General features: G+C 39.3%; 1 protein-coding gene across 1 annotated transcript; it reads left to right on the top strand.

The window, feature by feature from the left end:
- The first annotated feature begins 5,309 nt into the window (after positions 1 to 5,309).
- LOC143885487 (ras-related protein Rab7-like) lies at positions 5,310 to 23,151 on the top strand. The gene is made up of 7 exons (XM_077389697.1): positions 5,310 to 5,466; positions 5,571 to 5,597; positions 6,359 to 6,458; positions 6,552 to 6,698; positions 15,165 to 15,245; positions 15,315 to 15,460; positions 22,809 to 23,151. Exons 1-7 carry the CDS (start codon positions 5,411 to 5,413, stop codon positions 22,873 to 22,875), a joined length of 624 nt encoding a protein of 207 aa, XP_077245812.1. The 5' UTR covers positions 5,310 to 5,410; the 3' UTR covers positions 22,876 to 23,151.
- Positions 23,152 to 23,328: the final 177 nt, after the last annotated feature.

The raw sequence follows: 23,328 nt of genomic DNA, 5'->3' as shown, positions 1-23,328 counted from the left end.
TATAGCAGGCCACCACCTGTCCTGGACACCTGTCCTGGAGTCGGTGAACTCCAGCCTCTAGCAGGCCACCACCTGTCCTCGCGCAGGTCATCCCACGTCACCACGTTCCCCTCTATAAAAGGGAGCTCAAAGTTCAAACCAAGGGTAATGAAAAACCTTCTCTCCACCCTAAACTCTTAAACTAGCTCTGCACTCTTGCTCATAAACTGACTTGAGTGTCGAAGGGCCTGTCCGGAGTAAAACCCGGGTTGGTCTTCTGACCTCGCTTGCCTCTGTGTAGGACTCAGCTTTCTCAGCAGAACTCAGCCACTTCATCTCACCTCACTCCGGTCCCTCAGGATTCAGCTCCTCTGGTCATCCAGCTCCGCTCTTACGTCACTGTCGTACCTGTTACCGATTTTCGGTCTAACAAAAAATATGTTTAGATTTCACCTTGAAAGGACAACCATAACCATTGCTCTCTTATGACATCTTTGCAAGCGGAGAAGATGGCAATAGATTTGCCGGAATTGACATAATTGCAGAGAGTAATCAAATCTTGGATTGTGCCGAATTCCCTCGAGATCCGCCGGAGAAAATCGAAATAGCTAAAGATCGGAGGAGGGAATTCACCAGAGATGACGAAATTTACGGATTTGACCGGAGAAAAACAGAATTCGCCGGAGACGGTGAATCTTGCAGATCTAACTGGAGAAAGACAGAATTCGTCGGAGAAGGCTAAATTTGCGGATCCGACCGGAGAATGAAGGAATTCGTCGAAGATCCATCGGATCTATACAAGATCAACGGACTTGAAACGGTGTAGATGATGATAAAATCTAAGATAAGGCCGCCGGATTCCGGCGAGATCACCAGAGAAGACAATGATAGTGTCGGATTTCAATAAATTCCCTGTAATTTGGTGGGTTGATCACTTCTCTCTCTCTCTAACAATTTTTCCGGATTTTAGCATTTGACAATCAGAGAAGATGATGAATCAGAGTATTGTAATGGCTGATGATCGGAGCTCGAATTTTCCGGCGGAATTTGGCTAATCGTAGACATTAATCGGTGGAAATAGCGGAGGAGAAGATGCGGCGATGATCGGAGCTCCGGCAACTTGCCAGAGAAGGCAATGTAAAGGAGTCTCTCTCTCTCGCAACTCACGCCCCCTGGTCCAGAAAATGAGATCATTCCCCTCTTTTATAGATGAGGATGGGCTAATGCTAACACCCCTGAACTAGGGAATGCATGTACCACTGCAAATGCTTTTACATTAAATGATATAGTTCACAACTTTTGTCGTTTTCTTCTTTCCCACTTCAAATGGCGAAATTCATTAATTTTTTCCACATATCAACACTCTGTTACTTCCAAATTCACATTTTTAAAATCCCAAGTATTTGTGTGATAGGAATATCACATTCGTTTATTAGCTTCCTCTGGCCAGAGAGTCAAAATGGTCAATTTCACTGACATTATCATTGAGTTCACAGGATGTGAGAGATCAATGTGTTAAAACTAAAGCTTTATGTTGCAATCACATAAGCTACATGCAGGTGAATAATGGATCTCTTTAATCACCTGCTGGACATTAGAAGTTTAGTACTCCAAAGTATTGTAATGCCATTACATTCTGTCTCCTACCTGCATAGAGCAGTGCAGCTTGTCATCTTCTTTACTTTTAGTGATTGCATTGTCGTCTCTTTTAAATAATTTTGCTCATTGATCTAGAGAGGATGCTGATGTTGTGGTTATTGATCGTTCGGGCGATGCAGTCTAAAAGACTTAAATGTGATCACACTTTGATTGCTGTTGATGATTAGGATAATGTATTTGTCCCCATCGCCCCGGTGCATCGCACAGGTGTCACACTAGTGTGTGTGTATATATATATATATATATATATATATATAGAGAGAGAGAGAGAGAGAGAGAGAGAGGAGTTCTTATGCCTTAGTGTAGATAAATTATCTACACCCTAGGCTTAAAATACAGTGGGGGTCACATTATTTGGGTCATCCAAAGCATTTATTTGATGGGCCCTCACGTAAATAGGGTGTGCCAAAAAAAAATCATCTCCATAGGATCATCCCAAGCCTACGATTTGTGGAGGTAAAAATGGACGTGTGTGTGTAAGCCACCTATTATAGTTAGATGGGCTAAGGTTTTTCTCTTAGTTATCTTGGCCAAGAAGAGTTTTTTAATTCTAAAACAAAATAGTGAATCTCTTCTCCTATGGACGTAGGTACACTGTCGAACCTCATGAATCTTGTCTCTTTATATTGTGTGATTGTGTTTCTCGCATTCTTTTTTATGTTTGTTGCAAATCGTACTTGGCTTATTGGAGAAGTTATTTCTCGGTTTTCTCCATTTCCCTTTCATATCAAGATAAGTTGGGTTGGTAACTGTATTCACTATGAATAGTTGGTCGTTCCCTTTCTACATTTCCCTTTTAATGTCATTTGTTTGTTTTTTCCATTGCTATAGTCTTTGAAGTTTATGTTTTTTTATTGAGATTTTATATGGCGTGCGGCCTTATAGTCCAGAAAAAGATGTACGACCCACTTCATAGGATGATCCAAACCGTTCATTTGTTGGGGCCCAACCTATTTACGTTGTTGCCCAAGAAATGAACTAGACTATATCAAGAAATGAACTAGACTATACGGCCACACACCATATAAAATCTCTATAACTCTGTTCTGAGGCCCAATTACTCGTATAAAGTTTGCTGAAATTTTACGTCCTTGACTTCAGATGTCAAAAACATATAACGGGGCTGGTGATTTTACTAGCTATTTGTAGTTAGATGGTATTTGTAGAGGACCTTTACTAGCTATATAAGTGTTCATGGTTTTAGTAGATGGAATTCTGTCCTTACGGATCTTCTTGGAAAGTTTTTTTTTGTGGTTTATAGGCTTAAAAACGATGTGTATATTAATTTAAGACCATTGTTAGTAGTGTTATGTTAAACAACCAATTGCTCAATTTAATAAGAACTTTGTATACTTCTAATATCAAGGATTAGTTGGGTTTTGAACCCATGACCTACCCTGAGGCAATAGCTCTAATATATTACTACAAAAGCTTAAGCTGTTAGAGTTGGTGTTATTTAATCTTTTATGGTTCAACATGTTCATTGTTGTTTTTTAAAATCTGGAATTTATTAATGAATAAGGAGCGGCACCGTAAGTTTTTTAATGAAAATATAAGAATAAAAGAGTGTGACAAAAAAACCTAGCCTGTAACCCAAATACATATAGAGGAAAGGGGTTATTAATGTGTTGTTATTATCAATGCTATTGATGAATTTGAAGATTTACATAAGTTGGGAGAATTTCATACATGCTCATATTTAGCTGTGTGGGCATGTCCCAAAAGTTGATGATAGGACATGTGCAAGGCTTTGGCTTCTATTTTCCATTTTCTTGCTTTTAATGTTTACATTGTTATGGCCTATGAGTTCTATATTATTTTTTTTGAATTTTTTTTTTCTAGCGGAAAAGAAAGGAAAAAGATATATACCGAAAAATCGAATGTATAGTTTTTTACACGTGCGGCCAAGATCCACACGATCGGAGCAGCAAAAAGCTTTCAATGCGGTCTAGACTCTAGATATCCCCAATTTTTCTATGAAGATTAGTATTCGAAAGACGAGATTTCCGACCTCTCATTCCAACTACCTCCTGCAAGCTCCGGTGACCGTGAATCGCCAAAACTTCACTCTTTTCCAGCTCGAAGAATCGTCCGATTCCACTCGAGTCTGTTATAAAAGGAAATACAGTAAAAATCAACAACAAACGAGCTAAATATCATAAACAGACATCAGAATTTCGATCCTTTGACCTGCATTGTACCTTTCGGATGGAAAAATCGTTCGTGATCTCTGATATTGTAAAATTTTAGATGACAATAATGCCTAATTATTCATTAACACTAACTCCCACTGTGCTTAAATAAGCACTTACAGTTACAGATAAAGATAAACTTAAGAAAAGAGATAAAGATAAGATTTGGCCTAAGACTATCCTAATCCAATCTTCCTCCAACCCAACTACTTGATCATGCAAATCCATCCCTAGACCCAACGGTCAGATCTAATCATATCTTAACAGATATATCTCGAATCTTTTTGAGACGGATCGTATTATGAGCTCTATATTATGATTAAGGGTGTCAATTTTGGCTCGGGCTCGGAAGCTCGCTCGAGCTCGGCTCGAATCCTTAACGAGCCGAGCCCGAGTTACCAGGCTCGGCTCGGCTCGGCTCGTTAAGAATTTAATGTATTTAAATATATATATTATATATTAATATATACACTAAAAGGGTTGTCTAGGGAGTGAAAGGGGGAGGCAAAATATGTCACTTCTTTTTTGGAACCCCATTTGTTACTTGGACCACCCCCTAGTGTAAAAATAGTAGTAAAAAAACACTAGATAGGGCTGTCCAGGGAAGATGAGGGGTGTAAAATTAATATAATTCGAGCTCGATAAGGCTCGCGAGCGTCGCCTCGCCTCGCCGAGCCTGGTTCGAGCCCGAACCGAGCTTTTGAACTTAACGAGCCGAGCCTGGCCAAGCTCGGCTCGGCTCGGCTCGTTTACACCCCTAATTATGATTCTATTTGAATGTACAATGTCCTCTAATGTTATTTATGCTGATTATAGAAATTTAATTCCTTGAAATATTCGCTCGATTTCATCTAATAGTTTGGTTCAAAGGATGTCTTTTCCTAGAAGTAGGAAAGTTTGAGTGGTGACCCTATTATTTTTTGGGAATTGCTAGCGATCATTGCAAAAGGCATTTTGCGGCTGGTCTGTCGTAATTAGTGACCCGTAAATTTCCTGGTCATTTTTGGCCCGGCCCGGCCCGGCCCAGCAGTTTGCCAGGTCTACGTGCAACACATATTATGAGTGGGCCCACCACCCGTTAAGAGACACGCTGGACTTTGCCATCAGGTTAGTGGACCCCACTATTAAATAATCCCCTCCAATCCCGGATAAGGTCATTTTCGTCATTATAATAATAATCCGGCTTATTTTCGTCATTGCCCGTCTAAAACGTAAGAGAGCGTACGAAGCCCCTCTGACCTCGTTTTTTAAAAGGCACTACTGGCGCGCGCACCAGCTTTATTAAGTCGGCAAAATTCACACCCCCTACTTTACGCAAACGCACCCCTTATACCATGATTTGACGTGAACAGTGCTCAACTTTAACGCTTTTTGACGTCAAATCACATTATAAGGGGTGGTGCGTATGCGTACTCCAGGGTGTGCGAATTTATCATCGACATAATATAATAATAAAGGAGACACCTCGAAAATGCTGTTCTCATCCCACGCTTTTAGTTTTCCACCCTTTTCCAATTCCAATTGAAAAAGAGAATCTACTTTCCATTTCTTTCACTTCACTTTTCTTTTCTTTTCCACCAATGTCAATGATGCGAACGAGAACCTTACTCAAGGTCATCGTTCTCGGTGATAGCGGGTCAGATTTCCTTCATTTTCTTTCTTATACATTCCTGATCTCTAGGGTTTCACACTTTTCTTTTTCTTCTTCTTCTAATTATCTATTTCCCCCCTCATTTCTAGGGTTGGGAAGACATCTTTAATGAATCAGTATCCTTAAACTTTTCATTTTATTTATGCTCACTTATCTATTTATTCTACTCAATTGATAATTCTTTACCATTCTTTCAATTTTGCATTTTTTTTCCTTATACTGGATGATTTTTTTATTTTTTTTTTGCAATTTACTTATATGTTTAAGTTGATTTTGTTTTTTTTTTTATTTGATGGTATTTTGTGTCTTGTTATTCTTCATCAATTTAAAGATGAAAAAGTAATTATTGTCCAGTCAATCATGGTAATGTAGATGTGATGAGAGTGGGTTCTACCACCAATAATTATTTAATTAATTAATTTTCTTCCAATGTGAAAGTCAATTTGGACAATGCCTATTACAAGAATTATATTGGGTCTGTAAATTAATTAATTTTCTTCCAATCTGAAGATCATTTGGGCAATGTATATTACAAGAATTATACTATACTGGGTGTGTAAATTAATTAATTTTCTTCCAATCTGAACATCATTTGGCCAATGTATATTACAAGAATTATATTATACTGGGTGTGTAAACTAATTAATTTTCTTCCAATGTGAAGGTCATTTTGGACAATGTCTATTACAAGAATCATATTGGGTCTGTATATTACAAGAATTATATTGGGTCTGTCTTTTGCAGTTGTGTTTCTACAGTCAGAAATTCATTTATAGGCTATACATTGTATATTTTATGGAAGTGTATCTTTTGTTGCTCAGAGCCAGTACTCCTCTCCTTATTTCTGTAAAATTTTGGTCTTTAACTGCTTATTTAGATATGTAAACAAGAAATTCAGCCAACAGTACAAAGCTACCATTGGTGCTGATTTTGTCACAAAGGAAATTCAAATTGATGACAGGCCTGTAACTCTGCAAGTGAGTTCTTTGTGCAAGTTCTTAATCTTTCTTTCTTTCTTTTTTCTATTGATTTTTTTTTTTCAGAATCTTATCTGTTCATGTTGGTGATAGATTTGGGACACAGCAGGGCAGGAAAGATTTCAGAGTCTTGGTGTTGCATTTTATAGAGGAGCTGATTGCTGTGTTCTTGTCTATGATGTCAATGTTCTTAAATCATTTGATTCTCTTGACAATTGGCACGAAGAGTTTCTCAACCAGGTACGATCTCTTCCGTGTTTTCTTCTTCTTTCCTTTTAATTTTTGTTCCTTACCTAATCATCTTTTGTCTGGTGAATGCATTGTTGTATCAATAGCTGAATATGGTCAATTCTCGTCAGTGCATTCCTTGTACCTTTGCCAAAAAATTTGGAAGCAGTATTGCTTTACTATTCTTTCTCCGTCCGCGTTGTATGCATGTACCTTCTAGATACATACACACCTTTATTGTAATAGAGAAGCATCCGTGGGAAACACATCAGATATTTATATCGTCTTATTATTCCAAAGCTTATCCTCTCTAGAATTCATTCCATTCACTGGATAAGATAATTGTACACCTCTAAATATAAAAATTACTTGGGTTTTTTACCATTGTACTCACCAAACCTACTTTTTAGAGGCGTTGCTCACCTTATTAGCAATTGGCATGTTTTCAAAGGTTTTTCATCCAGAGTAACCTTTTGGTTTGGCAAGTAACCGTTGAGGTCCTTGACATGCAGGACCAATAATTTCAGCCAAAATCATGTAATCATCCTGAGAGTATAACTCGAATTCTCTTAAGAAATAAGATTCCTAGATTTTGTGAGTAACAAGGGTAATTAAAAGCATCATCTGTTTTATGGCCAAAAAGCAAAGCTTCTAGCTGCATGAACTTGGCATAGTAGCATATATCTGGAGAAGCTTTAAAATACTTGTTTCCTATGATTTGTGGACATGCACATGAGTGTCACTGTCACGTGTCGACACGGACACGAAGTTTTAGCCAAGGCAAACCACCAAAATTTAGAAATGGGGACATGACTAAAACAAAACGTATATTTAATCATAATTTGTTGACAGATTTGTGTGTCGAGTTTCGACATGCATACATAGTGTCTGACAGGGCAACCCTTAAAATCTAGAAATGGTGGCATGCCCATGCACATACACACATGTAAAATTACCTATTATTATCATATTTGCAACAATATAAATACGATATTCTTTTAACAAACTAATAAATCTTAGGATTAATCAACTATAATCTAAAACAAACATAAGATAAACAAATAACAACGCATTCATCAATTTAATGTTGTTAGAATAAGCTTATGTAGCCTAAGGGCATTATAGTCTTTTCATATTATTTTCATAATAAATATATATGTGTGTGTTAGGGCAAGGAGGCTATCACACAATATTTCATTCTCAAATCTCTCTGTTAACATGGTATCAGAGCCCTAGGGTTTCTCGATGCCCTAGGGACCTCCATTGAAGACCTCTTGTCTTCCTCCATTGACGCTCATGCCGGTTGCCCCCTCTGCGCGCCCCCCCGGGGAACCCAACTTTACTTGTTTGCCCCCCTGGAAAACCCAACTCTTCACTGGTTGCCCCTGCGCACCCCCCTGGAAACCCAACTTTCCCTGTTTGCCCCCCCTGGACAAACCCTACTCTTCCCTGTTTGCCCCCTGCGCGTTCTCCCTTCTTCTTTTGTAACATCTTTCTCTTCTAGCTATCGGGTGTTCATGCCCTAAATCTTCCCGTTACATTTCTCACCTTTTTGGTCGCGGCTCCGCTTTGTTACATTTTTCTCTGCTTCCTACTTGATGACTTAAGCTTTGTCTCTATGTTTCGTTGTAGTTCCACAAGTATGAGGCTCCGTGCTTATTTTTTCGGGGTCATTTCGGTGGATGTTTGTGGTTTTTCCTTCTGATTGTTTATTTTTCGTGGTGGTTTGCATGCTTATATTTGGCTGCCCTTTTCTGTGGGTGTCTGTGATTGTTGTGGTGTGTCTTGTCTGGTTTGCTTCACCCACATCCCATTTGAGTTTTGGTGTTTATTATGGCCTTGCCATCAGCTTCTTCCTCCGGTTCATTTCTGGTGTCGGTGACCTCTATGACATCCATTAAATTAGATGGTGCTAATTACCTTGCCTGGAGTCGTTCTGTTCACCTCTATTTGCGAGGTCAGGGCAAGTTACGTTTCATCACGACGGATCCTCCGGATCCGAAAGATGCTGGGTATGATAAGTGGAGTCAGGAGGATGCCCAGCTTCAGTCTTTTCTCTGTCAGAGTATGGAACCAAAGATTGCGAGCCACATGCTATTTCTGGATACATCACGGGCAGTCTGGTTGCGTGTTGAGACACTCTATTCTGGCAGCAACAATCTCACGCGGATTATTGATGTTTACAGTGACTTCTTTCGTATCTCGCGTCGAGATAAGACTGTCGCTGAGTACTATTCGGATTTTGTTGGTCTTTGTGAGCAGATTGATATTTATCATCCCCCATTCACCGACCTTAAGGTCTTGGCTTAACAGAAGAATGAGCTCCGTACTACTCGGTTTTTGGATGGCTTAGGGCCTGAGTTTGTCCCTCTTCGGCAACAGAATCTTGGGTTATGCAAGCTCCCATCTTTGGATGAGATCTTTTCTCGCGTTCAACGCGCTCTACGTCTCGGTCCGGCTATCTCTGTTGCTGATGACCAGTCCGCCTTTGCTGCCCAGTCTGGTTCCTTTCGGGCACTCGTGCTAGGGGTCGTGGTCGCAGTCGTCGCGGACAGGGCCGTGGCTTTGGCCGAGATTCAGGGGGAGGCCGTACTTATGGGGGTCGTGGCTCACGTTATTGCAGTCATTGTGACATGGAGGGTCACACTATTGATTTCTGTTACGATCTCCATCCCGAGCTGCGTCCCGCTCGAGCCGCCCACTTCGCTTCTGAGACACCTGCTGCACCTACTCCTACTCCCTCATACACCATGCTCGTCTCTCGGACTGAGTATGAGTCACCAGGAAAAAGGGAAACAACCGGCTGCTCAACTTGCTACAGAAGGTAGCAACCCATCTTGCTCCCTTAGCCACTCCGCTTCCTGGCTTATTAATTCTGGTGCCTCTCATCATATGACCGGTAACAGGACACTTCTTAGTTCCTTTACTTCTTGTGCTCCTACTAAGATTGTCACATTGGCCAATGGGACTCGATGTCCTATTTCAGGCACTGGGACTGTTACAGCCACATCCCACTTATCCTTATCATCTGTACTCTGTGTTCCTACTTTTCCCTGCAATATTCTTTCTGTTAGTCAGCTTACTAATCGCCTTAATTGTTCAGTAACATTCTTTCCGTCTTATTGTGTTTTTCAGGACCTTGCGACTGGGAAGATGATTGGCTTGGGGCATGAGACAGATGGCTTATACTACCTGGATGATGCTATCACTCCCACGACGTTTAGTACCTCAGCAGATTTCTTTATGTGGCACTGTCGGCTCGGTCATCCTTCTCATGAGCGTCTGCATCGTTCTTCAGTTGTTTCTGGTGTTTTTAGTCCTTTTCATTGTGAGTCCTGTCAGTATGGAAAACACTATCGTGTTTCCTACCCGTCTCGTTCTGTTAGTCGTGTCAGTAATCCTTTTGAGTTAGTGCATTCTGATGTTTGGGGTCCATGTCGTACTCCTTCTATGTTTGGTGGGAAGTACTTTGTTATTTTTGTTGATGATTTTTCCAGGATGACCTGGCTTTATATAATAAAGGATCGTTCTGAGGTGTTTTCTACATTTGTTTATTTTATGCTGAAATTACAAATCAATACTCATGTTTCCTTAAATGTTTACGTACTGATAATGCCCGTGAGTATTTTTCTGATCGACACGGTTTTCAGGAGTTTCTTTCTAGTCTTGGAGTTATTCATCAGTCGTCTTGTGCCCACACTTCACAACAGAATGTTGTTGCCAAGCAGAAAATACGGTATCTTCTAGATATAGCCCGCACCATTCTGTATCAGATGCATGTTCCCAAATCTTTTTGGGCTGACGCTATGCTTACAGCCTGCTTTCTGGCTAATCGTCTACTATCTTCAGTTCTTAGCAATCGGTCCCCTTTTTCGGTGTTACACCCTTCTGGGATCCGTTTCCGTTACCTCCCAAGGTGTTTGGGTGTGTTTGCTTTGTTCAGGATCTCACCCCAGGACTTGATAAATTGGCCCCAAGGGCAATCAAGTGTGTTTTCCTGGGTTATTCACGAACCCAGAAGGGTTATCGATGCTACAGTCCTCAGCTTCGCCGCAAATTTATCAGTGCTGATGTCTCATTTTTTGAGGATACTCCCTACTTTCCTGCTTCCTCTTCTTTACCGGTATCTCCTCCTCCGTTGCCACTGCCGGTTCCGGTTCCCAGTTTGCCACCGGATCCGGTTCAGCGTCCCTTCCAGGTATATACTCGCAAGCGTTTTACTACTTCAGTTGAGCCTTCATGCCCTGCCATCTCTTCTCAGCAAGCGGGTCCTTTACCCCCATCCTCTGATGATGCTACTCAGGTTGATGAATCTCTTGATGCCCCCATTGCAAGCCGTACTCGTTCTCGTACCACTCATCACCCTATTTCTGATGCGGTAAGTTATGCTCGGTTATCTCCTTCGTATACCGCATTTATATCATCTTTGTCATCGGTTTCTATTCCCCGCTCTGCTCAAGAGGCTATGCTTGATTCGGGATGGCGAGCAGCTATGGAGGCTGAGATGGATGCTTTGGCCAAAAACCAGACATGGCAGTTGGCTTCCCTTCCTCCTGGTGCTCAGGTAGTCGGATGTAAGTGGGTGTTCACCGTCAAATACCTACCTGATGGCTCTGTTGAGAGGTTAAAAGCCTGTCTTGTTGCCAAGGGCTTTACTTAGACTTATGGGATTGATTATGTTGAGACATTCTCTCCAGTGGCAAAGATTCCCTCCATCCGTGTATTGATTTCTTTGGCCGTGAATCAGTCTTGGCCACTATATCAGTTGGATATCAAGAATGTGTTCCTCCATGGTGATTTGCAGAAGAAGGTGTATATGGAGCAACCACCAGGGTTTGTTGCTCAGGTGGAGTTACAGCATATCGTCTGTAAGCTTAGAAAAGGCGATTTATGGTCTTAAACAGTCCCCCCCGTGCTTGGTTTGGGAGATTCAGTGAGGCCATCCTACGATTTGGTATGAAACAATGTGCTGTAGACCATTCTGTGTTCAGCTCTCGAAGCAAGGATGGTTTGATTCTCCTGGTTGTATATGTTGATGATATTGTTATTACAGGGAATGACAAAGCAGGAATACAATGCCTCAAAGATTTCCTTCAGAATGAATTCAGCACAAAAGACCTTGGTGTTCTGAAATACTTCTTAGGCATTGAAGTGGCACATTCACAAAGGGGGCTATCTTTGTCCCAAAGGAAGTATGCTCTTGATATTTTGGAAGAAACAGGTCTTCTGGGGGCAAAACCTGCACAGACTCCTATGAATCCGAATGTCAAACTTTCACCTGATCAGGAGGAGCCACTAGAAGATCCTGGTCGATACATAGGGGTGGTTATTCGGTTAAAACCGAACCGAAAAAACCGAAATGTTAAAACCGAAATTATTTCGGTTTCGCAAAATTCGAACCGAAACCGAAACCGAATTATGAGAAACCGAACCGAAACCGAACCGATTACAAATTCGGTTATTCGGTTATAACCGAATAACCGAATTGTGAGAGGAAAAGAGGGAAAAAAGTAAAATTTAGGCTTGGATCGGAGGGCTAGGATCATCCGATCAAAATGAATTTTTGAGCACAACATAATTAAGTTGTGATCAATCGAATGGACGGTTTTGATCATCCCACGGAGTGCACATAAAGCAACTTTTTTTGAAAAAAAAATGGTTTCATCCCTTATTTCGGTTATTTCGGTTAACCGGATTTTTTTTTTAGATAACCGAAACCGAAACCGAATAACCGAATTTCCCAAAAAACTAACCGAAACCGAACCGAAATGGAGAAAAACCGAACCGAACCGACCAAATCGGTTCGGTTCGGTTCGGTTCTTCGGTTATAACCGAATAATGCTCACCCCTATCGATACAGACGGTTAGTAGGACAGTTGATCTATCTCTCAGTCACTTGTCCGGACATTGCATATGCTGTTGGTGTGGTTAGCTAGTATATGAGTGCGCCTCGGACATCTCATTGGTCAGCTGTGATTCAGATAGTGAAGTATCTGAAGAGAGCTCCCGGGAAAGGTCTTCTCTTCAGGAAGCATAACCATTTGAGGATTGAGAGATACTCTGATGCAGACTGGGCCGGATCTCCTGCTGACTGGCGATCTACTAATGGCTATTGTACCTTCATAGGTGGAAATCTAGTATCTTGGAAGAGTAAGAAGCAGGACGTTGTGTCACGATCCAGTGCAGAAGCAGAATACAGGGCCATGGCTTACACAAGCTGTGAATTAATTTGGCTACGGTCGTTTATGTCAGAGATTAGATTCTCATACTCCTCACCTGCATCCCTCTACTGTGACAACAAGTCAGCCATTCACATAGCTATGAATCCGGTATTTCACGAACGAACTAAGCATATAGAAGTGGATTGTCACTTTATTCGTCACAGGATTCAGACAGGCCAAATTCAAACCGAGTTCACTCGAACGAATGATCATATTGTAGACATGTTTACCAAGCCGTTGAATGGAGTTCGATTGAGTGATTTATGTAACAAGCTGGGCATGTATGACATTCATACACCAGCTTGAGGGGGAGTGTTAGAATAAGCTTATGTAGCCTAAGGGCATTATAGTCTTTTTATATTCTTTTCATAATAAATATATATGTGTGTGTTAGGGCAAGGAGGCTAACGCACAATATTTCATTCTCAAATCTCTCTGTTAACAAATCTATTCTCTTTTGTCTCCCATATGCAGCAAGAAAGGGAGACCGATAGGATACAATGAATATAATATTAGAATGAGAGTTTGTTTAGGGTTTTAAGTTTTGGGTAGGGGACATAACAACAAGTATTAGTTAAAGAAAAGCTAAAGCTAAAAGAAGAGTTTATAATAAAATAAGAGTTAATAATAAAAAAGGTAAACACAATATTCAATAAAATAGAATGTCATACTTGATGCGGTACAAAAACGTGTCGACACGCCCACATTAAGTTTGATACTTCTAGCAATACATTTTAAAGTGTCGAAGGGAATGTTGACACATGTGGAAAGGACATGGCTCGCATGTCAGAAATAAATTCAAAGTGTCGGCTAAATCATAGCTTGTTTCTAATTGAGCCTTAGTTAGATTTATGTTAGATTAAAACCTCAAAGGAAATTTGATGTGTCTCAGTTCATTTCTGCTTCAGTAATGTTTAAAACAAAAGGTCTTATTCTGTTGTTTTTTTATTGAATTTCTAAGAAATTATTCAACCATATGATATTGAAGGCTCTTCAAACAAGATACGGCCTACATAAAGTTCTAGAGTCCAGTGTTTGCTGAATTGTATGTTTTTCAGATTGATGGGTAGGCCTGAAGTAGTTAATCTAGCCTGAGATGTGATCTGTAACATACTTGAATTTTGAATAAAGTTCCATCGGAAGATCTATGCTTTCCAGATGGATGGGCAGGCCTGAAGTAGTTGATCTAGCCTGAGATGCGATATCTAACATACTTGAATTTTGAATATAATGTACCATTGGGAGATCCTGCAAATTAAAAACTTGAATCCTGATAACAAGTACCTTTCGGAGGAGATTCTTAACTGAATCTCTTATAAGTAGCTAACGGTGCTCTCTCTCTCTCTCTCTCTCTCTCTCTCTCTCTCTCTCTCTCTCTCTCTCTCTCTCCCCTGTCTGCCTGTGGAACCAGATTGAATTTTAATAATGAACCAATGTTGGATTTGGTTGTGCATGCATTGTAAACCACTTTGCTTGCTAATAATGGTACAATATTGGAGTTGTTCTTCTACATATGATGTACTTGTGCAGTAATCTTGCCAATTGCCAGTTAATTTTGTTCATTTAGTGATATTCTTGTATTATATATCTATTTCATCTACGTTACTGAGAGTCATTTTCTAGAAATGATCTACACTTCCAAACATCATTATGGCATGCACAATACAAATTGTTAACATGGTAACAAGTATCTCATTCAATGCTCAATGGAGTTCCTTGCAAATGATGGTCCATCACCATATTTTAAGAAAACTGAATCGCTGTTTCTAGTTTCTGATATCATGCAGAGTTAGACAGGTAGCCCTTATAAGATCTGAGGGCAGCAGTAAACTTGATCCACTTGTTATTTTGAGTGGCTAATTAATTGAATAGAAGTGAATTTATGTGGATTTTCTATGCTTGCTCTGTTAACATTCAACAATGGAACTGGATGCCTTGGCAGCCCGAGATAGCTGTCTTCCCAAATGTCTTAATTTGTTCATTATAAGTGATTTCTTCACTTTGTGGGTTTTGCCTTTGTTTCTTAATTTTGTTCGTGCAAAAATATTTTCTACCAGTTATTTACCTGTGATATTATTTCTTTTTCTCCTCACCCTCTTCTTAACACATTTCCATATGGACAACGACACCTCTTGCAATGCATGGTCTGGTTACTTTGAGTTGCATCCGTCTCAAGTTACATACTCATGTCTGTGGGTGCCCTTACCTGTCTTTTATTTGTTATTTTGTGGAAACTTACGTGTCTGTATTACTACAGGCTAGTCCTACAGATCCTAACACATTTCCGTTTATCTTACTTGGAAACAAAGTTGACATAGATGGTGGGAACAGCAGAGTGGTAAAGATATGCAGCTCTTCTCAAAATTATCCTCTATTTGTGCCCATTCTAAACTTCACCAATGTACAGGTTTCTGAGAAAAAAGCAAAGGAGTGGTGCGCATCGAGGGGAGACGTACCTTACTTTGAAACCTCGGCAAAAGAGGATTACAATGTTGACGCCGCCTTCCTATGTGTAGCAAAGTCTGCATTAGCCAGTGAGCATGCACAGGATATGTAAGCATAACTTAGGGCAGAATTTGTTTATTTTGCTGCCTGCATCTTCTGTTGACTTTGTTTCCTGGAGACTTGGCTTAAATTTGTGATTGGCTGCATGCTTGTTTATATTGTTTTGCCTGCCTGCTGAGTGAATTTTAAGGTTTATTTGTGCGCAACCTCATGGTGAATCTGCCACATAATGGGACAATGAGTGGCATTTCATTGAATATTTTATTAATTGTATTTTTATAAAACTCTGCAAGTGATTAGCATACTTTGTCCAAGAAAGCCTGCCGACAAATGCCTTAAAATCTAGATCCAATACACTGACTAACCTATCAAATTTCAATTTTCTTTTGGGTTAAATGCTTCTTAATAAAATCAGGCAACAAAGAAGAAAGTTATTTTTCTCGTCCAAGTGGCAAGAGTTAGTCGGCTTTTATGTCTTTTAATAGTGGTCAAATTAGAGTTCTCAACCTACACTCAACTGGTCGGTTTACCTTTGTCGATTTATATATATGGCCTTTGGCCCTTTGAGATATTGAATTTTGGTGTATTTTCGACTGCTCCAGCGTTGTGCTTTGGAGTGTGATGCTCCACCCACAGTGTGACTCCTAGATAGCCTAGAGAGATTCTAGGTATTCTTCTACTCTTTTCTCCATTGCTTGTTTCTCCTATTTCAGGTCTTGAATCCCTGAACTTTGACCTGTTTTTTTCTGCTCAAGATATAGTCCCCTACCCACTGCTACCCGGCCAATGTCTAGACTTGCTTCCACCGTCCTCGTCCGAGTATGTTTCCCATCCTTTACACAGCCCAGCCCTTATCCTTTTCTTGCAACTGTTCTTGATCTGTTCACATATCCAAGAAATAGTTCTAAACTCCTTTTCAACAGTCCCAAAATAACGTAACCAAAACCACACCCTAATCTTTATTCCATCAACCATGGTTGACTTGGTTCCACTACCATAGGATGCCCGGGTTCTTGATGATGGGGAGGCCTATGCTGAGCACATTAGGGGCATATCCATGACGGTGTAAGGGCTGCTATATCTATAAGAGCAATGAGCTGTACCAAGAAAGTCGCAATACCCATTGCCAGTTTAAGTTGTTCAGAAAAGGGGATCAGGTCATGATACATCTGCGGAATGAGAGATTTTCATGTGGTACTTACCTCAAGCTGAAATTACGGAAGATTGGTCTATGTAAGGTTGTTAAAAAGTTCATCTTCAATGCATATGTGATTGACTTGTCGGATCATATTTAGATCAGTCTAATATATAATGTGGATGATTTGTATAAGTTCTACCGGTTTGACGATGGTGATGAACTGAAAACAACAAAATTTGGGTGGAACTGCTTACTGATAGCCTGCTCACATTGTTGAAGAAATATTGGACATGAGGGAGATGCATTTAAGGGACAGAAATTTGTACTGATATATTCTCATCAAGTGGTTTGGCAAGCCACTAAGCGAGAGAAGCTGGAAATCTGAGACCAAGTTGAAGCGGGTGGATTCTATTACATATGCCCAATGCTAGCATGCTTTCTCGTCGGAGTGGAGCCCTTTTTAGACCAGGGAGATTGATGTTGGAGCAACCATTGCACCCATGAAGAAGCATTAGTTTTCTGGTTTTCTTTTATTTTTGTGGGATTTGGGTCTTCTTTTCATGTTTGTTGGGGTTTTGTGGGTTTCTTTTGTTTGTGGAGTTTATCTTTTGTCAGTAGGTTTTAATGACCTAAGATGGTGGGGACCATCCACTTGAGTCATTACTTAAAAACTTGAGTTAGATGCTAATTAGTGGTGGGGTCTATCACCTCTTATGTCTTTCACCTGCGAAGAGGTTTGGACTAGTTGGGGTCGGCTAATGAATCCTTTAGAAAATTTTCATGAAGAAGGTGAAAGAATCTACCTGGCTCAAATTGACTAAATCTAATCTTGACACTAGTTGGGTTTGTCTACATGGATCATTTTCTTCCGTTCTCTCCTATCCAAGGTCTTGTTCTATGTTATGTTCCTAGCCATCAAGTCTTTCCTCACTATTTCTAGCCAAGTTGTTTTCGGTCTGCCCCTACCTCTTTTTACTCCATCAACTTGGCACGAGGCACTTCTTCTCACTGGAGCATCCAAAGGCCTACGTTGGATATGCCCAAACCATCTTTAGCGGTGCTCTCCCATCTTCTCCTCAATTGGTGCCACCCCCACCTTTTTACAAATGTCTTCATTTTTAATTCTATCTAACCTTGTGTGGCCGCACATCCATCTAAGCATTCACATCTCCGCTACACTCATCTTATGCACATGCTGCTTCTTGGTGGCCCAACATTCTGAGCCGTACAGCATGGCTGGCCTCACAGCTGTCTTATAAAATATTCAATGAACTTATTCATTATCTGAGTTTATTAGAATTTGTTAAGGAGGATTTTTCTCCCTGAACAAGCTGTATGAACAACAACACTATCCTGGTGCCTTTCATTCTTGTTTTCATTCTATTTTCTGTTGGATAAGTAGTTTCTTATTTCTTGTAGATCAGATCTGGGCATATGCTTGTGTTGCACCACTGCCCTTAGTTAGTCAACCACATAAATAGACCATGATGGATCTACATATACTTAAGAAAGTTGAGGCTAGCCTCATCTTATAGTGACATCAGCATATTAACATCACCACAGGGTGGATTGAAATGAATTTGCATCGGAGACTTTTATTCTTTATTTTCATCTTTTAGGCTTTTTTATGTCCGGGAATAAATGGGTTTTTTGAATTTTATTCATTCTTAGATAATTTGGGCTTATGAATTTGCAAAAGAAGGATTTTACGTCGAAATATGAACGACAAGTGATGCTTGGGAATCAGATGGTTTCGTTCCGTGGTGTTTTCCAGCCTAGTGATACTTGAGATGATTTATGCTTGGGAAAGGAATCACATTTTCTTTCTTGAATTTATACTATTTTTCCTTTTCATATTGTTCTTGATTTCGATTTTTCTTTATTTAGTAAAAATTTTTGATTTTAAATTTGAAAATTCATGAGGCTTACACCTCCCCTCATGCCTCTCCCAATTGAAACATTGCCTCTTGGCTATGGGAATAAGCCCTTCATATACATAGGTTGAATTGTAGTTGTATATTGATGACGTTTGCTCTTCCTTGTTTGTCATCATTAGTGTAACTTATGAACCGTAACATGTTTGTTTGTTTTTTTTTTTTTTTTTTTTGAGACGGTAGAAAAGGAGTATATTAAGAACCGAGATAGTTCACAGCAAAATACATAAAAGAAGAAAGAAAAAATACAAAATCAAGGAGGGAGATAGTCAAATCGCTCCAAACTAGGCCTAAATACACCACTCCGCGCTAGGGAATCAGCCTCTGCATTAGCTGATCTCCTTACATGCCTAACGGATATAGACGAGAGAGAAACTAAATCATCTAATTCCTCAAAGAGAGATAGAAAGCGCCACGGAGGAGAGGCTGCACCCTGAAGCCATAGAATAACATTAGAAGAGTCCCCTTCCACTATCACCTTATCTATCACAGCCATATCCAAAGATTTAATCCCGCAATGAACAGCTCTCACTTCCGCTTCATTTGAATCCGCCACAAACATGTTTGTTTGTTATCAATATAGGTATCAAATTCAGTTCAGTTGCAATGTAAGTATACTACTGGGAATCCACCAAAAGTAGAAACTTGTCAAAGAGGTTAGCAGGTCTTTATAAACAATGCTAGAGAGAGAAAGTTTTGATCAAAAGTCAAAATATGATCAAAGTAGTGTTACAATACCCAAAGCCCAATATGAGAAACTCATAGATGTACATTAACCCCTTTATATCTATGCATGTGTATGTATATAATATGTATATAGGTCCAAAACACCTTAAAATCATATTTTACTCCCAACCTAAATAAAGTCTAGTTTCTAATTTAGAGCAGGTAAAGTAAAACTAGAATGTGTATTGCATGTTTTCTGTGCAAGAAACAAAATATACCGACTTCAAAATATATGATATTTTTATGTTACTCCCTATTGGATAACAACACTGTTCAATATTTGTTTCCATGTGAACCACCAGAACCTATTGAGACTTTATCTAAAAATAAATAAAAATAACAAAAAATATCTAAAAATCATAATGACCTATGCCACCCATTTTTTGATGGAAGAAGTTGTATATGGCCCACAATTGACGTTACCATGATGTCTGTTAATCTTTGGGCCTATTTTTAGATCTCAGTTGACTCTCATATTTGAAATCATCATTGCTAAATTATGGACTTGTTCATAAACTTTGCTCGCATCTTGTTGCCTCTGTTTCCTTTATTTCTGCCACATGTTCTCATGGTGTTGCTATTTGTGGATAGTGCTGCAAGTGAGATGATGCATTGATGATCATGGATCTGTGACAAATTCCCTTTTTACTAGCTCTGCTAATTATTATTCTGTTATCTGTTCTCCCATGTTGATGAAAATATTTATGGAACAAATCAGATATGAAAATCCATTATTTGAAAGAAATAAACATAGATAGCATATCCTATAATTTTACGCTCGCCGGCTTGCATTTGCAATGCAAACCTAGGGTTTGCAAATCAAATCTGGATGACTTTTAGAAACAATAATAGGGGTTGGTTCAATTGGGTTAGCAAGCGTATATTTTCAAAGCAAGTTAAACAAATCGTGATTGTCAATCGCAAATTCACAACTATAAGTCTAACAAATATTGAAATTTATAGCCTTTGAGTTAAAGAGTAGAAGAATAAATATAGCCTTTGAGTTGTGAACATTAATTGGGAATTAACCTTACTAAGCAAAGTGCAAACAAGATCTATTATAGTAAAAGAACTCATTCAAAATAAAATTCTGTTCAAAACGTATGCACTGAGACACGGCCCGGACTCCCACGGGGGGCAGCAAGGGTGGGGGGGGGAGGGCTTTCTTAGGGTAAAGCTGGTGGGATTTTGGAGTGGTATGTAGGGCTGGATTCAAAGCAGGATGGTGGTGGGCTAGGAGAAGTTTGGGGCTGTGAAAAGGGGGGCTGAGATGATGGAAAAGAAACAAGAATAAGAAACCAAAAAATGAAGAGGGACAGGTGAGTGTGAGCAGAAGAAAATGAAGGGAAGAGAAAGCTACGGAAAAGTAGAAGGGGAGAGGGGATGGAGAGAAGGGAAAAGAGAGAAAGGAGAATGGAGAGGAGAGGAGGGACTTAGCATGAGGGGAGGGAGAGAGAATGTGTAGGTTGTTAATGGGTGTTGGGCCATGGGCCATGGTAGGTGGGTAGATGGGTATATAGTGGGCCATAGGCCATTGGGAAGGTGGCTAGATGGGTAAGTGATGTAGACATCTCCCATATCTAGGTTCAAAAATATTGTAATAGAAAGTGGTTTCACAACTAAAAATTAATAAAAAAAATGAGTAAAGTTAATGCAACTAAAGACTAAATGACATCAATGTCTTGGCGTTTGTGCTCATACATTGTGGAATTGTACATGCATGCATGAAGTCCAGTTTTAAATTTTCACTAAAACCAACATGAAATGATCGAAATGTTTTTGTTTACATCCCATCGAAGCACATATCGGAAACAAACCGTAAATGATTACAATATTTTGGTCGAAACTATGGGGACATGTGGTTTCGGTTGGAAACTTCATTGTAAATCCTATAAAATCATGAAAATGTACAGAAGTTTAGGAAAATGATGGAAAATTAAGATGAATCTTCAAGAAATGCTAGAAATTATTTATTTATTTATTTAAACATAGGGAAATTGATTAATTTATGATATTAAAAATATGTAAAAAATAATATTATTAAGAAACTGTAAAAAATAGAATGTACAAGAAAATTCTTTAAATAAGACAATTCATAATATTATAGTGTTATATACTAAATTTTATAACACTATAATAGTATGACTATTACAAGAGATTAAAAAAATAGAATGTCATGGAAACAACCTCTGTGCAAAGCAGGGGTAAGGCTGCGTACATCTAGCCCTCCCCAGACCCTGCAATGGAGGGAGCCTCGTGCACCGGGCCACCCTTTTTTTATACTAAATTTTATAATATTATGACCTTTTTTGTATTTTTATTAAAAAAATGTTAAACTTAAAAAAAGCACTTACAAAATCAAGGCATGTGCAGATTTACCCCCCCCCCCCCCCCCCCCCCCCCCCCGCGCGTGCGCCCGCTTATGCATAAAATTTAGGAAAATGATATGGTAACCGAGAGCAAGGTTGCCAGAGCTGGAATCAAAAGCAGGAATCGAAGGCTCCTAGGGAAGAATCCTGCTCAAGGTTGCCAGAGTGGGAATCGAAGGTTCCCAGGGAAGAATCCTGCTTCCTTGACCGAGAGTAAGACCAATGGGAGAGACCAACAATCCGAGTGCGACATGTGTACAAAAAATACCTTTTTCGCGAGTTTCCTAAACAAAGGGAACAATTATACGTCGTGATGGGGTGGCAATAACTGAGTTGATTGGTTTCCTACTCGGTTGTAAAATCGGTTTCCCGAGCATTGCTCTAAAATTTATGTTCTATTTTCTCACTGTGTTCGATCTTTGTTATCATATTTTCTATAAAAATTTTAAAAATTATTTTAAAATAAAGAGATCTTTATTTGCTATTTAATGTATTAGTGACACTATACCTGTATGTGTTACATAATTATATTTATATGAACGGCTTGTGAAATTGTGAGTATATATTGTGTATGACTTATATGAGCAACATATGAACTGTGGTGCATACTAAATTATCAGACATGTGCGACAAAGCATGTCCCTAGCTGTTTGATGTTGTTAAATCGTTGTGGGTGTTTTTTGCTTATTTTATGGTTTTTTTTAGTATGTATTTGTGCTTATTCTAGTTCTTATTGAAGTTTCAGTTGAAACTATCCATATGCATATGTTCCCATTAATTTGTGTTGGTTACAAACGTCCACAGTCCTTCTTCAACATCAGCTTTTCCTGAATTCATGCAAAATTTTCCTATCTTTTCTAGTGACCATGTCATTGGTTTTTCCAGGCCTTCCTCAACCTTCTGTCTTCAAGCTCTCGCATTCTTCTTATCATTTATCATTGCCTGTACATTTTCTGTTCTTTGTATTTTGTGACCTTTTGACTCAGGGTAGTGCACCCATTTATGAGAAACTGCTTCACTTTTCTTTCTTTCTTTCTTTCTTCTTTTGATAAAGGTGACTTTATTGATTGAGAAACTGCCTCACAATTGCTTCACTTTCTTAAATAAATAAAAAATTTGCTTTACTTATGACTCTTCAAAATTTATTTACCCATGAAGGAATATTGTCTGTACTACTGCATCTTGTGATGTTTTAAATGGAATTGTCTGAGATGTTCTTCCATTGACAGTTACTTCCAGACTAACCCAGAGGCTTCTCTAGAGAATCAGCAAACAGGGGGAGGTTGTGCATGTTGAGATGGCTTGCTGCTAAGGAAGAGTCATTTTGCTGCTTATCTTTGTTCTTTCTGGTGTGTTGGTCACTGTTTTCTTCTATTTGATTCTTGTTCATGTTTCCTGGCCATTTTTTTGTATCACATGTATGATAAATCTCTTGTAATGAAGACGGCATAAGTCCTCATATTTGTTATTAAATAACACTGTAATGATAGAGGCAACTAAAAAAAAATTGGAACTGCAGAGCCAAATTCGGATTGTATTAACTTGGTTATGGTGAAGTTCGGTTTCTGGGCATTGTCTTTCTCATGCATTCTACAGTGTTTACACCTCGTGTAGCACAGTTTAAATATTCAATTCAGGGGAAAATGACCTTGATAAATTTCTTGCAATGCTCATTTCTGGTGAAAGTAAAAACTATTTATCCATTTATAATCCTTCTCCAATTGGGTTAATGGATCGTCCAATTCGAAA

Source organism: Tasmannia lanceolata, unplaced genomic scaffold, assembly GCF_043159265.1.
Source record: "Tasmannia lanceolata isolate RefF3 unplaced genomic scaffold, GAP_Taslan_0.1 ptg000008l, whole genome shotgun sequence".
NCBI lineage: Eukaryota > Viridiplantae > Streptophyta > Magnoliopsida > Canellales > Winteraceae > Tasmannia > Tasmannia lanceolata.
This window is presented reverse-complemented; position numbering and strand designations above follow the sequence as displayed.

What these genes read in the sequence shown, in the direction of transcription:
- LOC143885487 (XM_077389697.1), top strand. Translation starts at nt 5,411, where the DNA reads ATGTCAATGATGCGAACGAGAACCTTACTCAAGGTCATCGTTCTCGGT. An exon ending in ATCGTTCTCGGTGATAGCGG is followed by an intron (nt 5,467 to 5,570) that starts GTCAGATTTCCT and finishes CCTCATTTCTAG; the next exon opens with GGTTGGGAAGACATCTTTAA. An exon ending in AAGACATCTTTAATGAATCA is followed by an intron (nt 5,598 to 6,358) that starts GTATCCTTAAAC and finishes CTGCTTATTTAG; the next exon opens with ATATGTAAACAAGAAATTCA.